Consider the following 20,126-nt stretch of genomic DNA (forward strand, 5'->3'; position numbering starts at 1 on the left):
GATGGCAAATCTCTGTTTTTTGGAAAGAGCGTGAAGAAGAGAGAGAGTCTTTAGAGACAGAAACAACCTGTTAGAGATCTACAACAATCAAGAAGTAGTAGGAACAGGTAAATATAAGTGTCTATAGCAAGTTTGACATAAGGTCACATTGAAGTCTAAGACTAGGTCTATCTTTATGCAACTGGCCCCAAATGATACATCTGATTTATCAGAATGATACTCCTGGGAGCAACATGCAGTGAGAAAATTCAACTTTTGTTCTATGCTTTATTTTTTTTGTCGGGCACCTCTTTAAGATTGGGATGAGAGCGTTTTTACATTGTTAATAAAAACAGCCCCCATAAACGCTTTGCTTTACTTGTCTATTCTGTGATGAGTTATATGGAAGCCCGTTTCCGCCGCCTGTTAAAAGAAATCTGGCACTTTTCTCTTTTTTTCCATCATGAATTGAATTTTTTTTTCTTAATATTATGACTTAGCATCTCATAATTATGAGATACTAAGTCATAATTATGAGATGCTAAGTCATTATTATGAGATACTAATAATGACTTAGCATCTCATAATAATGACTTAGCATCTCATAATAATGACTTAGCATCTCATAATAATGACTTAGCATCTCAAGCATCTCATAATAATGACTTAGCATCTCATAATAATGACTTAGCATCTCATAATTATGAGATGCTAAGTCATAATATTGAGAAAAAATGTTCAATTCATGATGGAAAAAAAAGAGAAAACTGACAGATTTTTTTTAACAGGTGGCAGAAAAGGGCTTCCATAGAGTAAAGAACAAAAGCAAAAGCAAGTATAGATACCAAGTATCTATACTTCCGAACTGAAGTTGCAGTTGACGAGGAGCAGTGAAAGCAGCACAGCTTTCCCCTTCCTCTTGCCCGACCAACCAATCAAACTGCGCTATACCTCGTCTGCCCCGCCCCAAGCTCGGCCCCCTGCGCCATAAAGGGGCTGTGCCTAAGCAATGAGGTAATCGGGGTAAACAGTAAAGATGGCGACGTCTGTAGCCGGAGAGGGGCATCTAAATCTAAATGGGATTATTTCGGAGCCCCAGAGTAAAAAATTGACGGACCTGCCGGCTGAGTTGCTCGAACACATTTTGTGCTTCCCTGTCCTCAAACATGTCGACATTTGTAACGTTTCCTGCAGCTGCAAGCGACTACACGACGTTTGCCATGGAAGGGGGAAGGTCTGGGGACACCAGTACAAACTCAGGTGCTATGATGTGTTTTTTACAGTATGTCTTCGTAGTTTTGACTTCTGGTGTTTTTGTTACTTGTCTTCAGAAAGAGCTTCCCCTGTCTGTTTATGCAGTTTTCAGTTTAGAGCTCTAAATCGCTCCTCGACTGCCGTTAGAAGGTTCGTTTACTGCTAACCCCCAGCTGTCAAACGGTTGACGTTCTGCTGATGCACCAAATCCATCATCACGCCAGGCCAGCGAGAAGCTCTCCTCTGCAGACAGGTTAAGAAGCCTGTAAATCTTGAAGTCATAGAAAATGCTTCACAAGTCGCAGCTCAAACTTGATTTTGCTCGGTATGGCCGAAAATGAAGTTGTGTGACCTTGAATGTTGGAAATAGTCCGAGAACTGCAAGAGAGGGAAGCTCTTGCCAAAACCAAAGCCCTCCTCCTGACTGACTTGGCTGTGTGTGCCACATTACTCTGCTGATTGCTTTTCTCTATACAGAGAGAAGACCAGTCTGCAGTAAACTAATGAACTGATTTAATAGACTGTAGTATTGTTGTATTACTGTTTTAGTCAAGGGGTTGCTAAACTAATTATGGACCTTTCACATTCATTCATGGAATTGTGACTGACTATATTTACCATTTACTGCTTTTAACAGATGGCCAAGATTGCAGAAGTATTACCGTCAGAATGAGTGTTGCGACTGGCTAAGAGAATACAGAACACGCCATAGAGTTGGTATACAAATAAGAAGGACAGTGGAATCAATCTCCAAGAGATTCTTCACAGAGGTTGTGAGTAATCCACTTAAATCAATATTACATTATCATATTACAATGCAGATACATTCAATTTGGCTGGTGCCACAGTAATGTAAAAGTAGGCTAAATATGAATAGTATGTCAGTCCTCTACTGCTGGACGAAGGTGACAGAATGACAAAAGCATTCACATGCGTTAGTTGGATCAGTTAAGTTTGCTTGATGTTTAGTACAAAAACATTTGTCACTCTGTCGCTATGGCAAAACCCTAGTTTTCCTCTCCAGGACATACCTTTGAACACAGTGCATCATTATCATCTGACTGTGAATTGGCTGGTCTGGTGTAAGTGTGTGTGCATGTGTATGCAAGAAAGTGTGAGCTTGGGATGTTCGAACTAACCCAGAGATCTGTAACGCAGCCTTGCGTTGGCCAGGTGCTGGGAGATAGCTTTGCAGAGATCGAGTCGCTCGGAGCGCCAGAGCACTTCTGTGAAGACGAGCTCCTCTTCATACTCAATTCAGATAAGAGGTGAGAACAGCGCTGTTTCCACAGTTCGTACCTCAGTGGGAAACGATGCTGGCCGCATACCGCATTTGGCAATCATTCATTAATGAATTGGTCGTGTTAATCCTCTCTGAGACCTTTTGTGATTATGAAAGCTCTTTTTTTGTCTGCCACTCTTTCACCCGTGGACCTCCAATGTCTCCCTCCCATTCTTCATCCCCCTCTCCACCTGTCCTCTTCCCTAGGAAAAGCTTGACATTGAAGTACTATGCAAAGAAGATCCTTTACTTCCTGCGGCAGCAGAACATCCTGAGGAGTTTGAAGACCTTTCTGGAGCAGCCTGCAGAGCAGCAGTCGGCTCTAGAAGGTGAGGCATTAGTGCAGATGTCAACCAACTCATATGTTGCACTGTGTCCATTCATTTTCCATTTAATTCTGTTTAGTTTAATCTTCTATGTATCACATTGTGGCTTAGTAGTTATTATCATAGGAACAAGATAACAGGATAAGACAATGTTCGGCTGTTGAATGTTGAAATATTTTTTCTATATTCCATTATACATCTTTGCAGACATTTTGCCATTTCAAATCTGAAATTAACATCTTTTGCATATTCTCTCTTGGTCTCCTCTCTTATTCCAGGTGCTGTACTGGTGGATCAGTATTGTAACCCGTTGGCAGATGTCACCCTGGACGGCATATCAGCCCAGCTGGACGAGATCGCAGACAAGGTGAAGAAGATGCTGAGAATCAAGAACCCATCCCACCCCAGCCTGAGGATTGCTCAAGGTGGGCTTTCAACTCTAGCAAAACTGAGAATGAAAAGTCGGCTTTGTGTGTTTTTTTTTGTTTTGTTTTTTTTTGGTTGTTTTCTCATGTCTTTCCCCCAGGCTTTGTTTTTTTTTCTCTAAATGCATCAGAGCTAGACATTTGAGGCTCCTCCGCTTGGGCTTCCTCTCCCAGTGCATTTTGAGAAAATCAATAAAAATATGTGTATTTGGGCAGATATGTCAGCCGCATAAGATTCACATTTTCCCTCTCAGCCAATGTTCTTATGAAATTCTGTTTCTTGTATATGATGTAGGTGACTGTTTTGTCGTAGAGGACTTTGAGCTCCAGAGACAGGTGGTGTGCGCCCTCAATTCTGTCTTATATGAGCAGCTTCAATACAAGGGCAACGAATTTGACTACTACAACCCTCTGAACTCTTACATCCACCAGGTAGATCTCTCCCAGAGAACTTTGCAATTTTTATGCCACAAGCTTTCCTATCATTTCCCTGACTATTTTCACAGATTTTAAAATATATAGATAAAATGACCAGGCAGTCTTGTTTCTCATTTAGGTGCTACTACGCCGTACAGGCATTCCCATAAGCCTCTCTGTCCTCTACATGACTTTGGCCAGGAAGCTGGGTGTTCAGCTGGAACCTGTCAACTTCCCCAATCATTTCCTACTGCGCTGGTGCCAGAAACCAAGAGGGTACGGTTTGTAATGAATGCAGCTCACATCCCATGGTATTTAAACAGTCATAAGAGGCCTATGACTGTTTAAATACCATGGGAGAATAAACATTATCTGTTTTTCTTGCTCTCTCTCACCAGGCTGCTCTCTTCCCTCTAGTTCTAGGATTTATTAAAGAACATAGGAGTTGTTACACACAACCTCAGCCTCAATGTCTTTGGGCTGTCATCGCGTAGGGACCTTAAAGGGGCATTATTGATAGAACTTGTCTTTTCCTCCACACGTCTCTGGCACAGCCCCGACTCCCACAACTCTCACCCATCGCTTCCCCTTGATTTATGGTGGCCTGTAATTGGCACAAACAATAAAGACACATTTTCACAATAGAGATGTGTGAAAGCTAGCTAATTAGAGCAGAGAAACCCTATAAGATCCCATGAGATTGGGAATGGCTTGAGATTCCAATGGGCAGGAAGTTTTTGTTCCAAAACGGAGAGTATGGACCAGAAAATGAGTTTTGAAAGCTAGAAATCTCAGCACCTAGTGAAGTAATTGTTGAGTCATTGGTATTGATCAGTAACTTCACTGAGCCTCCTGCAAATACATTATGGTCATTTTGTACTATGAGGCAGTAAACATCTTAATTATTGCCCCTCTAATAATCTCATCGACAGGCCAAACTACCCTACAATTTATTCATCCATGATTCATTCAGTCCTCTCATCTATAGTTGGGTAATAACAAGAGGCTGGATCTTGTGAATCAAACACAACATCATTGGAGTTGGGTGTCTGTGCATTACATTTACGTATTGATTAAACCTTCTCCCTGCAGCAGTGAGGACATCTATGACTTTGTCTACATCGATGCCTTCGGTAAAGGCAAGCAGCTGACAGCCAAGGAGTGTGAGTACCTCATCGGCCACCAGGTGACGGCAGACTACTACAGTGCCATCAGCACCACCGAGGTGCTGCTCAGGATGGTGGGAAACCTGCTCAACATCGGCAAGAGAGGGTAAGGGGTGGGGACAACTAAACACCAAACAGTCACCGATGGCACTGGCTGATGTGTAAATGGATGGATGATGGGTGGGGGTTGGTGGAGGATGGATGGATTGATAGAAGAGGGTCTGGGCTGATGATGAATGTTGCTCAATATTACCTGTCTCGGGGACCGGTAAACAGTTATCCTTTTGTCTCAGGGAAGCAAGCTATGGGTTTTCCACCTTCAAGGACCATTCACATCAAAAGTAACACCAGTTTGTGTTAGTCTATAGCCCCTTGCACACATGAAACCCGTAAAATTACCGGATTAACTTTTCCGGCAACGGTAGCAGTTTCTGTTGTTCACACAAGACATGCCTTTCCGCTTTTTTAACGTAATGCTGCCATTCACACAACACTGGCAATACTGTTAAATTCCTCTGTTGTAATTTCCTGGAAATTACATTTAACCTTTGCGCCGGAGTTGCTGCAGTTTGAATACATGGTGGGTGAAGATGCTATGCTATGTTAATCTCTGTAATATCTTTATCAACTAACTAGACTAGGGAGAGCCTTGCAACATCTTGGGGATTGTCTCAAGTTTGAAACATGCTGGATTTGATGGTTGCTTGAATTAAATGGATAAATTAGCTTTCTGGTTGAATTGCTTTACCTCAGTATACACTGTGTGGTTTCTTTCAGAGAGGGCAATGAGAAATCCTACCAGCTACTGAGAGACTCACTGGACCTCTACCTCACTATCAACCCAGACAACGTCCAGTACCTGCTGCTGCAGGCTCGCCTCTACTTCCACCTGGGCATCTGGCCAGAAAAGGTTAAAACACACACCAACCTAAATACAGAAATGCAGCACTGCAGCACCATGCCTCTTTATGGGCTTTTTTTCCCCTCATGATGAAATCAGAAGAGGGACTATAGATCGGCCCTGGTTGGTCCATTCGTCTGTCCGTCATGCTCAGTATCTCGGACGCCACTGATTGGATTTTGACAAAACGTCAGGGAATGATGCGTGTCATTGCTCTTTTATGGCCTTCTCATTACACTGATTGGCCTATGAGGGGGGTGCTACAGTGTTTGTTTGATTGTCTGTGCATCATACACAATATTTCAGACGCTGCTGATTGGATTTTCACTCAGGCATTGTAAAAATTGCACTGATTGGCCTAAGAGCGTCACTATAAAGTTTGTTTACTTTTGGCCCAAGGGGTGCCTGCATCATTTGTGGGAGACAAGATGTTTACTTGTTTAAGATAAAATGTTATTTTGACATATTCAATCTATCAATATATGATATCCTGGTATAATTATCATAAACAATCCAGTGGTATTGTTACTGCTGGGTTTTCCTCAAAATTAAGGCCACATTTCCCATAAACCCCTTTGAGGATGTCGCTACTTGTCCCCCCTGCCCCTGCCTGGTGTTGCTCCCCATGTATTGGGTTTCTCTTTTGCTTTACTGAAGAGGATAAACATGTTGAAACAAAGTGATTTTTTCCATCAGTCTGTCATCATTAACAGAATCCTGTTTATAAAGTATAACACTATTCAGAAAAGCGCACTCAAACCATTTAGCTCTTGCTTAGTAGTTTAAGCACTGTGGACATAGGAGGACAGGCATGTGGAATGTTGTGTCTATCACCCACACTCTGGGTCATATATTTCACCCAACTCTTTTATCTTTTGATGCTTGCCGTCCATCCCAGGTGCTGGACATCCTGCAGCACATTCAGGCGTTGGATCCCTCCCAACACGGGGCGGTGGGCTACCTGGTGCAGCACACGCTGGAGCACATCCAGCACAAGAAACATCCCGTGGAGCCCGAGGTCAAGAGGCGCAGTGCTGCAGAACACCTGGAGGTCCAGTACTCTGTAGGCCTCATCATGAAACACAAGAGGTGGGTCACACTGACGCAGATAGATTGGTTTAACGTTCACTCTGTCCTCCAGCCAACCATCTAGCCATTCATGTATACTGCAATCCCATCCACCCTTTGTTTTGTTTTTAAAATGATGTATTGTTTATTTATCCCTCTTGTCTTGTGCCTCTTTTTGTCCATTCATCCATCTCTCTTTTAATCAAAGCTTCACATTTCTATTGTAAATTGGTCCATTGTTGCTACATTTCGTCTTAATAATGCCAAGTAATAGTCTGTGACATTTTCATATAAATAAATGTCCATTTTGCCACTCTATCACCAATTGCTAGAATACAGCAGTGACACTCAGTTCATGTAAGCTTTTACATTCGCTGCTCTAAACACCCGGTGTCAAGTAGGTCCTTCCTGGGAAGAAATCCTCTGGCACACAGGAAATTATGCATTTTACATTTCTAGCAGCAGCAACAGCTGTTTGTTTGGAATAAATAGAAGAAGAACTGGGTAGTTAGCATGAGCAGCGATAGCCACCATGACTGAACAGACAAAGAACAGAGAGCGCCACCTACAGAAACTCAAACTTCATCAACAGAAAATCCAAGGAAAAAGACGTCACAGTACTGGACACACTGTTTGATTGACAGGTGATCTGTGGGAAGTGCAGTGCAGCAACACCACAGCAATGAGCGCTTGGCAACAAAGATGTCACCAAAATAAAAAAAAAACAGTTCTCACACATAACCACTTTAAATATGTGACACACAGCACACACACTATAGCACTCTCCATGAAGACATGCCTCTTGAGCGATCTTGCTACTGTATATAACACTTGAGGTTGTCTGTCCTGCTCCATCCCCTTCTCTAGGTCGGGTTATAACTGTGTGATCTACGGCTGGGACCCCAAGTGCACCATGAGCCAGGAGTGGATCACCACCATGAGGGTCCACCAGCTGTCCAGTGGGGCCAACCAGCCCTTCTACAACGTCCTGGTGCAGGATGGCACATGCCGCTACGCAGCACAGGGTACGGATAATACACACACACACGGTGATGTTTACTGTCCTTATGGTGAATTGTCTTCTAGAGCAGTGGTTCCCAACCTGCGGGTTGTGAGGTTGTGAGATTAAAACACATTTATAATACGCAAATGTAGTATTATTATTATTATAAATCTTTGATAAATGCCCTTGAGAAATAATGAATGTTTGCAGCCTCTAGCCTTAGACTAATAATAAATCAAGTCAAATAGCCCGAATATAAATAAATCATCACTTGTCGTCAAGAGTTTACCATTCCATGTGTTTACTCTTGCAGTAAAGCATTGCAAGTAGGCATTGCTTTATTTCACAAGTCACAAGTCAAAAACAATGAGAACCACTGTTGTAGAGAGGAGATTCTCAGCCGTTTTATCTGATGTATACAGCTGTAATGTTACCAGAGTTGGATTTCTTATAAGCAAACTTTCTAAGCATAACTTTGCTGTTTATTTGGGAGAAAAATCCAGATGCAGTGTAAGCCATTACTGTGTATCTTATCATGGAATGTAGCAGCTCAATTTCAAGTTCAAATATTTAATGTTCCTTTAGGGAAATTTGATTTGAATTGGAACACATAACAAATCACCATGTTATCTGCTATACAAACAAATATAAAAGAAAGTGACAGTTGATAAGACCAGATAAGAGTGAGTCAATAGGTCAATACAGCACAAAAAAATGCTCATTAATGGAAAATCCCAAGTGCTTATACAGGCATAAGAGGCTACATAATTATATGTGCAAATTAAGCAATCTAATTGCAGGCTGGACAAATGAATCCCTGTCTGGTATGCAGGATATTATGTTGTCATGGTGACGTCTGTGTGTGTCTGTCTGTTTGTAGACACATTATTGTAAACACAATAAGTCAAGAACAATACATGATAGAAACTTCACCTTGCTGCATATATTTGCATATTAATGAGGAAATTTTCTTGAAACTACTATGGCTATGCTTTAAGATACAGCGTTCGTATGAATTCATCATATATCATAGATTTATTGCTAATTAATGCATTAATAAAATGTATTTCCTCATTAGCATAACTGGTCATTTTTAATATATCATGGCGTTTATACCGGAACATTAGACAGCTCAAGTGCCTCCTGTTTCACTCTTGAGTTTAACTTCAGTTTATACTTTGTAAGTTATACATCTCTTGATATCGCACTTCTCCTCTGTTGTTCTCCAGAGAACCTGGAGCCCCACTCCGCCCCCCTGGAGATCGGCCACCCGGAGGTGGGTCGCTATTTCTCAGAGTTCTCCGACACCCACTACGTTGCCAACGAAGAACTGCAGACGCGGTACCCAGAGGACATGGACGAGACGCTGGGCACGGTGCGGGAGCTCTACCACAGACTGGCACCCAGCTCCACGAGCCAAGACCAGGCTCCCGCCACAGACCAAAACAACCACCAGGCCATGCCCATGTAGCAAAGTATCTATGACCAGTGTCCTGCCGCCCAGGCTAATCCGTTTCTGGTCACCCATTCCCAATTCACAGTCCACCTAGCTGTTGTTTTACTTCATGTATCCTAGGCTAGGGCTCATTTACACATTCACAAGTGTAACGGCAAGGTTATTGTAATAATAACTATACCAGTCAGCATATTTCCAGAAACTGATGATTTGGTGTAGCAAGAAATTATTCAGTCGCTCATGTGATTTTTGCCCCTCCCCTTCTGGGTTCTTGCACAGGTCTGGAAAAGTATGGAAAATGTATTTGGTCATTTCCAGGTCTGGAGAAGTGTCGTAATTGGACAAAAAGTCTAGAAAAGGCTGTTCTGTACTGATAGACATATGACCACACATTTCCTATATAGTCATAGACCCACTATCATTTCATGTTATATATTTGTTGTGAAGAAAAATGTCCAGCTATAGAGTGATATGGCTTAGAGTTGACAGACATTATCAAGCTACTATCAGGATGCATCATTTCAAACACCGGCCAAAATCTTCAAATTCAGACAACTTTGGAAAAACTATGGGATTTTAAAATGAAACGCGAGTAGGAACCCTGCTCCTTTCACTTTGAGACTGGGTCGTTTGAACTGAACAATTAAGCGGAGGAGTAAATTCAGGATGGGGTAGCCAGGTAAATCTCACCTCGCCCCGAACTGAGGAATGCTCCAGCACCCAGACCCCCCCCCCAGTCCCCCGACACCAGTCAAGCAAGGACCGGCTCCCCCTTCTTCTCCTCCCATCGTATTCGCCCACTTACAGTGCCACACAAAAGACTAACACACATCCAAACGCGGAGAATACTTTGGAGATGGACTTTACTTTTAACTCCCCTTGAATTACATCTTTTAATCAAGTTTCATGCACTTATGAAAGTTTGACTTTCACATTTCTAGAACATCTTAATTTTTTTTTTTTCTGTATATTTACAAGTGAAACATTGTAGGATGTCAGGGCTCATCAGTGTTGTTGAGCTGTTCATGGAAAAAAAAAAATAGGCCCACAAAAGAGGAACCAACAAGGAACAACAGTGACTTGAAACAGAAATGACTCTGAGCTTTGAGGAAATTTAAAAATAAAATGTTTCAAGGTTTTTTCCAGCTTTTGTCTGACTTGTTATTACCTGAATAATAGTTCTGAATGGCCAGGGAGAAATTACAGCGTTTGCCATATTCATATCTCGACTGTTAGTATTGTGTTTTCTTACATGCATAAGGTGAAATGTATTAAAAATGCCATGACAACACGTTTTAATAGGCTACTAATCGTAATTTACTGCAGGAAGCTTGCAAAAAAAACAGGAAGATGACCAGTCATTTCTCCACAAGATATAAGGTGTTTAGGACCTTGCGGATGCCAAATGTTTCCTCGACGCCAGCAGACTACAGTTTTTTGTATTGACTTCCCTATAGCAGCATGATAAAGCAGCAGCAGAGAAAACTTTGCCCCGTCAAACCAGACTGTGCGCCTTGACGCACCGACTGAACGGCGGCGATGGGAGCTTCGCAGACGCACTCCGAGCACAAGTTCCAGGACTTGGCGGACAAAACGGGATGTAAGTAGGCAAATATCATGTGAAATTAATATATAAAAAGTTACCTTCACTTATGCTGCGGTTAGTGCTGATCTTACAATTGTTTCGGCTCATGGAAAAAAATACGTGGTAGAGATAATTCGGTTACAGAATGAGACTCAAGATGATCAGGTTTGCATTTGTCCGAAGTTTACATGGGAATTGATCAACATGAGCCACAATGCTGTATGGAGATCAGTCAAAAACAAATGTCACACTATATGGCAGACACCAGATATCTAAATTGTACACATAAATGCAGAATGATTTGTAGATCTGTCAAAAAAAAAAAAAAAGTCTAAACTGATTTGTGAAGATGCAATATTTGTGAATAAATGCATGTCGATTTGCATAGCTAAACCATCTTCAGAGTTCTTAAAGTTATTTTTGAGTTGGCAATTTTTTTCGGCGTTAATATACTTCCATCGATTTGTGTGAATACTTTAGAGACTGTTGTAACGTCACCGTTTGATCGCCATACACTGAGCTCCAGTGTTTTCTATATGGGTAATAACTCGCATGACTGAAAATTGACTGCAGACTGTGAAATTGGTGAAAATCTGAAGTATGATGGGAAAAAAATGTGTGTGCAAAGGAAATGCCTTGCAAACACATGAAGTGATCATTTCTCCCCAAGTTGATTTTGCAATGTGGGTAGCCTGTAAGAGCTCTTCCCACTTACCCGTAAACTGGGTTTGGCTGCTGACTGGACATTGGTCATTCACTGCTGTTATTTGGACAAAATGTGGTTGCTGTAAATGTGATCTTAAGTCATATACCTCATCATCTGCTGTCATAAAACACACCCATTCTCCCCTCTGAGGATGGAAAAGTTCAAAGAAGAAAGGGTAACACTTTACAATAAGGGTACATTAATTTTAAGGTATTAATTTATACATTATTTAATAGTCATCTTTATAAACTATTAAATAATGTATAAATTAATACCTTAGTTAACATGAACACCATTAGTAAATGATTACCAGACACATAGTTAACTGTTAATTAAGGGTTAGTTAATGCTTATTAAGCATTAACTAACCCTTATTAAGCATTAACTTACCCTTAATTAATGTACCCTTACTGTAAAGTTTTACCGAAGAAAGTGAAACAGAATGCACTGAACCAGCAAGTGTAGATCTAATTTTAGAGAGGGCATCTTTGCATTTTATACTGTTGAGCAGGCAGAGTTTGAACAGGAGTGAAGCCTGCATCCCACCTGCAGGCAGACCCCACCTTGTCCAAAAAGGTGTGGGTGACACTTTGACTGTTGCAACTGGTTTATAGCCTGTTTATATCCTCTGGGTAGGGCTTTGACCCTGTTCCTCTGAGGCAGATTATCTGTGCTTATGTGATTTGGGCCTCTGATGAAATCTTTCATTCTACAAACAAGCCTATACTTGCAGGTATTGAAGCAATGCATCCATGGATTTCTGTTGTTTTTGTATTTGTTTAGTTGGACTGTTTCCTCATAATTGCAGTTGCTCCATTGTGTTGTTTTTTCAAGGATACTAAAATAGCCCAAATAATATGACAAGGCACAGAGGAATCCTCAACCGCACAAGAAGCTCATCTACATCTACTTGATCCTACGTAAACTAAAATATTTGCCCTTGTCAAAAACTATAGCCCTTATGTTTTGAGTGATTGTCACACCGCCCACGCAAACCCATAAACTTGTTTCTGCATGAGGCCATAGTCTGTCTTGGTGCATATTCCTCATCCCACTCTCAGTAGCAGTTGCTACTGCAAACATCCATTGAGCAGCCTGAGGAGGGAGGGAAAAGAAAGTCAAAATAAACAGCAGTGTTTACTGAAACAATTCAAAACGCCAAACTCATCTTGATACGGGACTGGACAGAGAGAGACTGTCTAATCCTTTATAAGGCCACTAGTCCACGCAGTGAGTTAATGATTCAAGGAACCCTTTGAAATGCCATGTGAAGACAGCCACAGCGGTGCACAGTGTGTTTGTTTTGCCATTAGGCTGATAGTATTGTTGCACCACTTCTGTCTGATCAGCTTGATCCAACCCATATTGAAACTGAATCTAGACGTATTGTCGTAATCTATTTCATGCCAGAATTCCAGACACAAAATGGTTGTTCCTGTTTCAGAATGATCTTCTGCTTATTACCGTCTAATCAAGTTTAACATCCCTAATGAATAATGGGAAGAGCGTGAGTGTGGTCACAAGATGCCTGCTGATGGGTGTGGGGCAATGATGGGTGTATCGGCGACATACTTTCATTTTGTTGGTGCTTTGTTGTTGTTTTTCCAGTTTCTTTGGAGCAGATCATAAACCTTGACAAAAGATTCAAGCAGCTGAGTGGAAATGAAGAGACAATAAGGTACAGTGTGCACTCTGTACACGTCGCATGGCTTTCAGCTGGCCGCGCGGCTGGGAAACTGCATGTGGATTTAATGGAAACCATTCGGCCTGTGCTGTCTGTCTCCTCTAAAAATGAAATACTACCTGCATGTTGACTGTGGAGATGAATTGTGGGTATTTGCGGTGTTCTCGGACACAGGATCTGGCACCGGCACAAACAGGCACATATGGTGATGCACACAGGCTGAAGTAATGCAAACACAGACACACAGGCAAATACAGTATGTTGAAATTTCAGACGCATAGGCCTAACACACACACAGGCACAGACACAGGCACAAATGTTGATACATGCAGATATATAGGCCTAACACACACTCTCTCTCTCACTCACACACACACACACACAGCAGTCAGTCATCACTGGCATGCTGGTAGTGATGAATTGCACGTTCCTTCTCTTTAAAAAGAAACAGGGAACAATGTTGTACATAGACAATACAGCAGGTATTTCTCCTGACAGTTTACCTTGTACTGTATTTATTTCTGCTAACACTCAGTTGGCCACATAGTAAAAGTCAATTGGTATTGTAAAAGTACAAGGAAGGTCTTTTTGAAGCAAGTTAATTTGCATTTACAGGTCGGTCTATGAAGCAATGAGACAGAGAAATCTCACTTCCCACAACATTAGGGATGCTATCAGTGTAATGGTATTTAAATGTGCTGTAAAATGTTCTGGTAGTACCTGTATAACCATTGTTCACTTGAGATCATGAATTTCTTTTGTCGCATTGCAGCAGGGAAAACTTGGACAGCATACCGGCCCTCGCCAATAATCCAATCAGAAAGCAAATTATTGAAGCTTTCTTTGATAAACGGTGGGTACAGTCAAATTACATTTCAGTTGCTTTACTTTACTAAGGATAATGGCTAATAGGCTGAATGTGGTGCATTTGAAATATGATGTTCAAAACCAATTCAAAACCACATCCCTTTTATATGATCTGGCGAGACCAAAACTACTCAAACTCATCCATAAGTTCAGTTTGATAGAGATGAACCCTGCCACAGAAAACGCCTTGTCACAAGCTCATTCGACATAGTATATTGTATTCATAATAGGGTTAGATTGATATATTGGTTTGCCGGTATATCAGACCAATAATAGGCCTTTTATTAAAGATCAGGTATTAGCCATTGATGTTGTCCACTGCCGATTTGATGCAGGTTCCTCCCTGACCACAGCTACATAAAAACAGTCTATTAAAACCTGCAATTAAATTTGATTCTCTGTGCACATTTTATTTATTAATTTAAGTGTTAAAAAAGTCTGACATATTCCGCACACTGCTTAAAAATGAGCTGGACAAAACTCTAGCCAAAATAATCAATTTATCAACACAAATGCATAGTAACAAACTTAAAAGTGCATCAACGAAAAAAAAAAAAGACAAAAGGCCAGAGGAGCAGATGTTTCAGCGGATGCTTTCATCAGTGCTCATTAGTGTCCCATGGTCTAAATGCTGTTTCAGAGGATTTTCCACCAAGTATATACCAAGAGTTCTGGAGGAAACACTGGATACTTATACTTGTTTTGGAATAAAAATGGTCAGCTTTAAAGATATTGAATATTGGCCCAACATATTGGCTATCAGCAACTTCCCACTGAGCAAATTTATGTTGATTAGCTGTTTAAAAGACGACTGAATGGTTATAGACATCTAGGCTAAAATTAGGCTACATAAGGTTTAAGTGAAGGTTTTGGTCTTAGATTATGTCTTTTGAGGTATATGACAAAAATAAAGCATTATCTTGTACATATGGACTTATCTGGTACATATTATTGATATTTACAGCTGTTTATGCATTGTTTAAATATGTAATAATTTATTTACTGCTTGGTCTAAAACTGGGCTATACATTCCCTAAAAGATCCTGGGCTAGATGAGAGCTACAGCATAGACGTGACGTTGAAATGTCTAGTGCTCAGTGGGTTACTGGGAGCCCTAATTCATCAAACCCTAAACTTTGACTTCCTCTGCCCCTGACCCAGGAACCAGCATCAGGATGAGGTGGGCTCCCTGCAGGAGATCGGCTTTGAGCAGTTCCTCATGGTCATGTCCCACTTCCGCCCGCCGAACCTGAAGACGACGGAGGAGGAGAGGCAGGCGATGAGAAGAGAGAAGCTCCGTTGTAAGAAACTGCACTCCATTATTAATATTAGTATTACAGTGCATCCAGTGGTTAGGAGCGTCATCTTTGGACCTACTTGTATCCCACCAAGGCCTCCTCTCCTGCGTCTCCCCTCTTATCTGTCTCAATTAAAACATACCGAGGGAAGCAGACCGCACGCTCTTCTTTAGATAATAATAAACCAATTCCTGTTGAGAGTATCTTATTTCGTTCACCACTGACATGCCACAAACACCTTGGTGATGCATAGCTGCGTCTTAGTACCAGATTGCCCACCACATATCAGCTATCACACTGGAGAGGCGTGGAGGGATTTAAGTCTGAGCTGGGAACAAGGCCAGGACAGAGGCATTACCTCTGCCACTGTGACAAATAGCATGGGATCACTGGTGAACAGTCAGCACCCAGTTTAAAGGAAAAATCCACCTGCAGATACTCTCATACTATATATTATCAACCTGTGATGTTTGATGTGTTCCAGAAGTAATTTTTGTGATTAAGTGTTGTAATTTACTTTTTTGGTGTATCCACTTTCCCTCATCTACTTCCACTTCAGTTACTGATTTCCTACATTTCCCAGAATGCTTTGTGGCAACCCCCAGAGAACAGGTGTGAATTTGTTGCTGGGGGTATGGGCATCACCTATTAGCTCTTTAGCCAACTACTTTGTGAGCATTGGTGCGTGTCTTTCATAATGGCCGTACCACTTTCATCAAAATGCGACACGTCTTGTGGCTGCATTGCATTCTGGTCTATTGAGGCTACTGCTGGTGGAGTAATTGGTCTCTCTGCCTCTTATACAATGGGTTCTTCCTCTATATCTCTGTTTTTTTCTCCTTTACACCACTTTGTGTTATATTATGTGCAAATAAATCAGATTAAGATTGTTGAATATCGGTACAAAATAGTGAGTCTAGAAAGAAGCCCTTGATGTTTAATTCTGAGGGACTGACACCAAAACCTGACGTTTACCATTGATGTTTTAGACAGATGAAACATTTTCTGCTATCAAACTCCATTGTAGCTGAAAAATATCTCGATGTGAAGTCATGTTTTCTACGTTTGGTAGAATAATATGTGCGGGAGTAAGAAAAATACGCCAACAAACAACAAAATGGGCCCAGAAATGTAGGGTACATTCATTGGCATGGGTCATGTGTTTGAATCCCCTAAAAAAATGTGTTTCCCCTGGAGGTGCGTTCTCATTTTGTCCTCGGTGTGTTGTTGTTTTGCCACTGCACAGGGAAATTAGCATGGGGGAAATGTGCTTAATAAACAAGAAGTAGACTGACAGCTTCCTTGTAGAATCAATGGACGCTTGTGGTTTTGGATAATAAGACGTGACCTTCCATTCATTATGAGACAACTAGTTAGGTAACTTTTGGTAGGCCACTTTCATTGTTTGAAATCCTGTGAAATGTTTTTAAAACGGCCCACAAAGACTGAAATGATTTTGTTGTTTTCTTCCCTGGTGTGAAATGAGGTGAAGACACACTGCCAGGGGAAACACATTCTTTCAGAGAAACAGATTTTGGCATAACACCCCTGGGCTTTGGGGGTTTTTGTGCCACAGAAGACAATAACAGCACAACACTAGAACCAAGGTCCGTCTCCCATCTCAGGACTGATCAGAGCCAGACCTGCTTGGCTTCAGACAAGCAATTTGTCTAAATTTAATGTCATCATGCCTGTTTTTTCACAGATTTTATTTGATTTTTATATTGGGAAAATGGATGAGCAATATAAATCAAAACGTCTCTCCCTTCCGTCACAATGATGAATGCTGTATTCTGCCCCAGAAACTTTATGAGAGGTAAAAAAGGGTCTTTAGGGTATCAATTTGACATTTAAGCTGACATTCTATCGACGGTTCAGAAATCACATCGGCGGCAGCATAGTCAAAATGTCGCTGAACATTGCCGGAGGAGGCAAATTGTCATCCTTCTCACTCGCTGACACAGGACCGCTAAACCTGAAGTGCTGTCATGTGAGTCAATCGATAGCTTGCATCATTAAAATGTCAATGTAAATGAGAGCGTTGGCATTTGAAGGGCTTTCCGTCGCCTCGTTATGAGTCTTTACATTCAGCAGTCAGTCGTGGCCTGAAGAGGAGCTGCCAGTTATTCAGCTCCTCCTTATCTCTGCATCTGAGAGCAAACATTCCCCCGAATCACAACTTCCTCCTCCGTCCTGAGCGTGTGGAATGGTCCATTAGCGAGATCCTGTGTTTCTTTGCGGCCTTTCATTGGATGGCGGGCCGTCTCTTTTAGAAATTAGACCAGCCATTAAGTCCACAGTAGTTAAGTACATTTCTTTCCTCGGTGTGTTGAATGCGCATTGTGTTCTGTCTCCCCAGTCCTGTTCAACATGCACGACACAGACAACGACGGCACCATCACTCTGCTGGAGTACAGGAAGGTAAGGACAAGGCAACTTAGTCACATGGGCTTAGGTCAATGAGGTATACTTGATTTATATGTGGCTTTTAGACTTTTCAAAGTTTGACATGTAGTTGAAGAAACAGGGTATATGTGCATCATGTAGTATGAGACATAGATACATGTATTTTATTTTACTCATTATGTCTTTATTATTATGCAAATTGCTTTATTATTAGTTTCTTTTGACGGTCTTGTTTGGGTGAGATCCCCTCACAAGCCTCTAGGGGTTTTTTGATCTCACCCGCACAGTTTTCTTCACGTGTTTTTTTGTCTTGTAGCATGATTGTTTCACTGTGCAAAGAAATAAAACTAAAAACTAAAACTAAAGACACACTAGGTGAGATTTTTATATAAAAATACACCTGTCTTATCAGCCTAAATCACAAAGTGGGGCTGCAATAGAGAAGAGCGTCCCATCCCGCTCAATTTAGAGACTGAAGGGCGTAGATTCGGCATTTGCTCAAATTAAATTCTAAATCCAAAATTCTAAATCCAAAACTCTGTCTCCTAAACAGCAGAGAAAGTTTGACTCGCCAACATGAGATCTTTTCCTCTCTCATTCCTTTGGTTTCCTTTGGTATAAAGCATCACAGACCGGCTGGTTGGTAAACATGAGCATAATGTCTGCAGTTTACTGACATCATGTTACAAGATTTCTGGGTATTGAAGTTAAAAATGTTACACTTACTTGTCGCTGCCGTTTGGAGCTGCCAACATGTGAAGTCGCCTGGTGCAGCTTTAAGCTCAATTCTATTTCTCAGTGAATGTTTATGGAGTGTTACGTTCTCATCCAAGGTAGTAGAGGAGCTTCTGTCAAAAAGTGGTGCCATCGGCCAGGAGGCTGCCAAGGCCATAGCAGATGCTGCCATGTTGGAAGTGGCGAGCACAAATGTGCCCCACATGGTAATGGAAATTACCAGCACTAAAGCTTTACGATCAATATAGAGCATTAATATGTACATTCACAGTTAATTATCTGCAGCAATATAACTTCTAAAGTAAGAACACTATCTAAACTGCCGGGTTAATTTGTCCCTTCATTATCTTCGCAGGAACCAGATGACTTTTATGAAGGAATTACATTTGAGCATTTTGAACAGGTTTGCACTATTCCAACTATATGACACTGTGACCCATCTGAACCTTTGAATATCTAATCTACTTTTTCACATTTACTTATCCTGACAGAATCTTTTCATGTTTTCCTCCCACAGATTTTAAAAGGCCTGGAGATGGAGTCCAGGATGCACATCCGCTTTTTGGACGTGGACACCACAACAATGCATTGTGGGAAACCGGCCTCTTGAAGGACTCATTCTCCTTTTAAAGAAATATTTATGTTGCTGCTGTTTTTAGCAGAACCTCTCCAGTCTTCCGCTGGAACGAAGCCAAACACTTTTGATATTTGACTTGCACTAATTTTTTCATAGAGTGATTGGGACATAATCATACAATTAATGCAATGATACCAAAAGTACATTTTTTATAGGAATTATGAAGACAGTCTACTGCTCATGCGGTTTTAGGTTTGCTAAGGTGCTGGAGATAATCAAGTCAAAGGAAGAGTTTAGTTCCATGAAAGCTTTAAGTCTAAGCATCCAGCATCAGAATATTCCTTTTCCTATATATATTTTTTTTTAAGTAGAAACTGTCAAGCATTTCAAAGAGATTAATCTTACCTTTCTCCACTCACATCCCTAATCATTTTGTCATGTCAAGTCCATCCTCAAAGCTAACACACTACCTCTCTCCATTCTCCTCGCTTAAACTTTGCTGTTTTTACAAATCTGCATGTGAGAGCCGTGTAACGTGAACGTCTCCTTGCCCTTTAGTCAAAAGGTTCACATGTCGGGTTACGTCAGCCGCTCTCTGTGGCTGCTGTGGCATTCGTGGGTCGTCTGTTGTGGCCCGCGTCCAAAACGTGAGGCGGCAGGCACATACCATTCCTCCAGGGCTCCAGAATAGTTGCAGGTCGAATTTATCTGTTCCTCTGAGACTTTGTGTAAATGCTGCTGTTCTACCAAAGCAGATCCCAGAACCACTTTAATGTACTACTCACTATTTTTTAACACTACTGAATAAAGTAATGCATTTTACTTTCTTGCCAAAGACATGATGAAAAGCTTTGCACTAATTTATGTGAATGAATAAAATAAACTGAGGAAATTATCATAAAACAACTGCACAGAGTTAAGGAGGCTGTCTGTTTTGTGTAAAATTGTGAAAAGAAATGTACTGAGAAGAATCTCATTTAGCAGGCCAGGC

At 41.3% G+C, this 20,126-nt stretch overlaps 2 protein-coding genes across 2 annotated transcripts; both read left to right on the forward strand.

Moving 5' to 3' along the window:
- Positions 1–1,015: 1,015 nt before the first annotated feature.
- fbxo21 (F-box protein 21) lies at positions 1,016–10,422 on the forward strand. Its single transcript, XM_071897707.2, has 12 exons — positions 1,016–1,239; positions 1,871–2,006; positions 2,392–2,501; positions 2,723–2,844; positions 3,120–3,266; positions 3,562–3,698; positions 3,823–3,959; positions 4,776–4,955; positions 5,627–5,759; positions 6,649–6,839; positions 7,686–7,843; positions 9,051–10,422. Exons 1-12 carry the CDS (start codon positions 1,016–1,018, stop codon positions 9,290–9,292), a joined length of 1,917 nt encoding a protein of 638 aa, XP_071753808.1. The 3' UTR covers positions 9,293–10,422.
- Positions 10,423–10,740: 318 nt separating this feature from the next.
- tesca (tescalcin a) lies at positions 10,741–20,042 on the forward strand. The gene is made up of 8 exons (XM_071897655.2): positions 10,741–10,877; positions 13,177–13,246; positions 14,025–14,105; positions 15,281–15,420; positions 17,777–17,838; positions 18,657–18,764; positions 18,914–18,961; positions 19,076–20,042. The coding sequence occupies exons 1-8, from the start codon at positions 10,817–10,819 to the stop codon at positions 19,166–19,168; spliced, it is 663 nt and encodes a 220-aa protein (XP_071753756.1). The 5' UTR covers positions 10,741–10,816; the 3' UTR covers positions 19,169–20,042.
- The last annotated feature ends 84 nt before the right edge of the window (positions 20,043–20,126 follow it).

Source organism: Centroberyx gerrardi, chromosome 8, assembly GCF_048128805.1.
Source record: "Centroberyx gerrardi isolate f3 chromosome 8, fCenGer3.hap1.cur.20231027, whole genome shotgun sequence".
In the NCBI taxonomy this organism is placed as follows: domain Eukaryota; kingdom Metazoa; phylum Chordata; class Actinopteri; order Beryciformes; family Berycidae; genus Centroberyx; species Centroberyx gerrardi.

Excerpts from the sequence above, each read along its gene's own strand:
- fbxo21 (XM_071897707.2), top strand. The coding sequence starts at position 1,016 with ATGGCGACGTCTGTAGCCGGAGAGGGGCATCTAAATCTAAATGGGATT. Across the intron at positions 3,699-3,822 it reads TGAACTCTTACATCCACCAG|GTGCTACTACGCCGTACAGG; the intron begins GTAGATCTCTCC and ends TTTCTCATTTAG. Across the intron at positions 5,760-6,648 it reads TGGGCATCTGGCCAGAAAAG|GTGCTGGACATCCTGCAGCA; the intron begins GTTAAAACACAC and ends CGTCCATCCCAG.
- tesca (XM_071897655.2), top strand. The coding sequence starts at position 10,817 with ATGGGAGCTTCGCAGACGCACTCCGAGCACAAGTTCCAGGACTTGGCG. Across the intron at positions 10,878-13,176 it reads CTTGGCGGACAAAACGGGAT|TTTCTTTGGAGCAGATCATA; the intron begins GTAAGTAGGCAA and ends TTGTTTTTCCAG. Across the intron at positions 14,106-15,280 it reads GAAGCTTTCTTTGATAAACG|GAACCAGCATCAGGATGAGG; the intron begins GTGGGTACAGTC and ends CCCCTGACCCAG.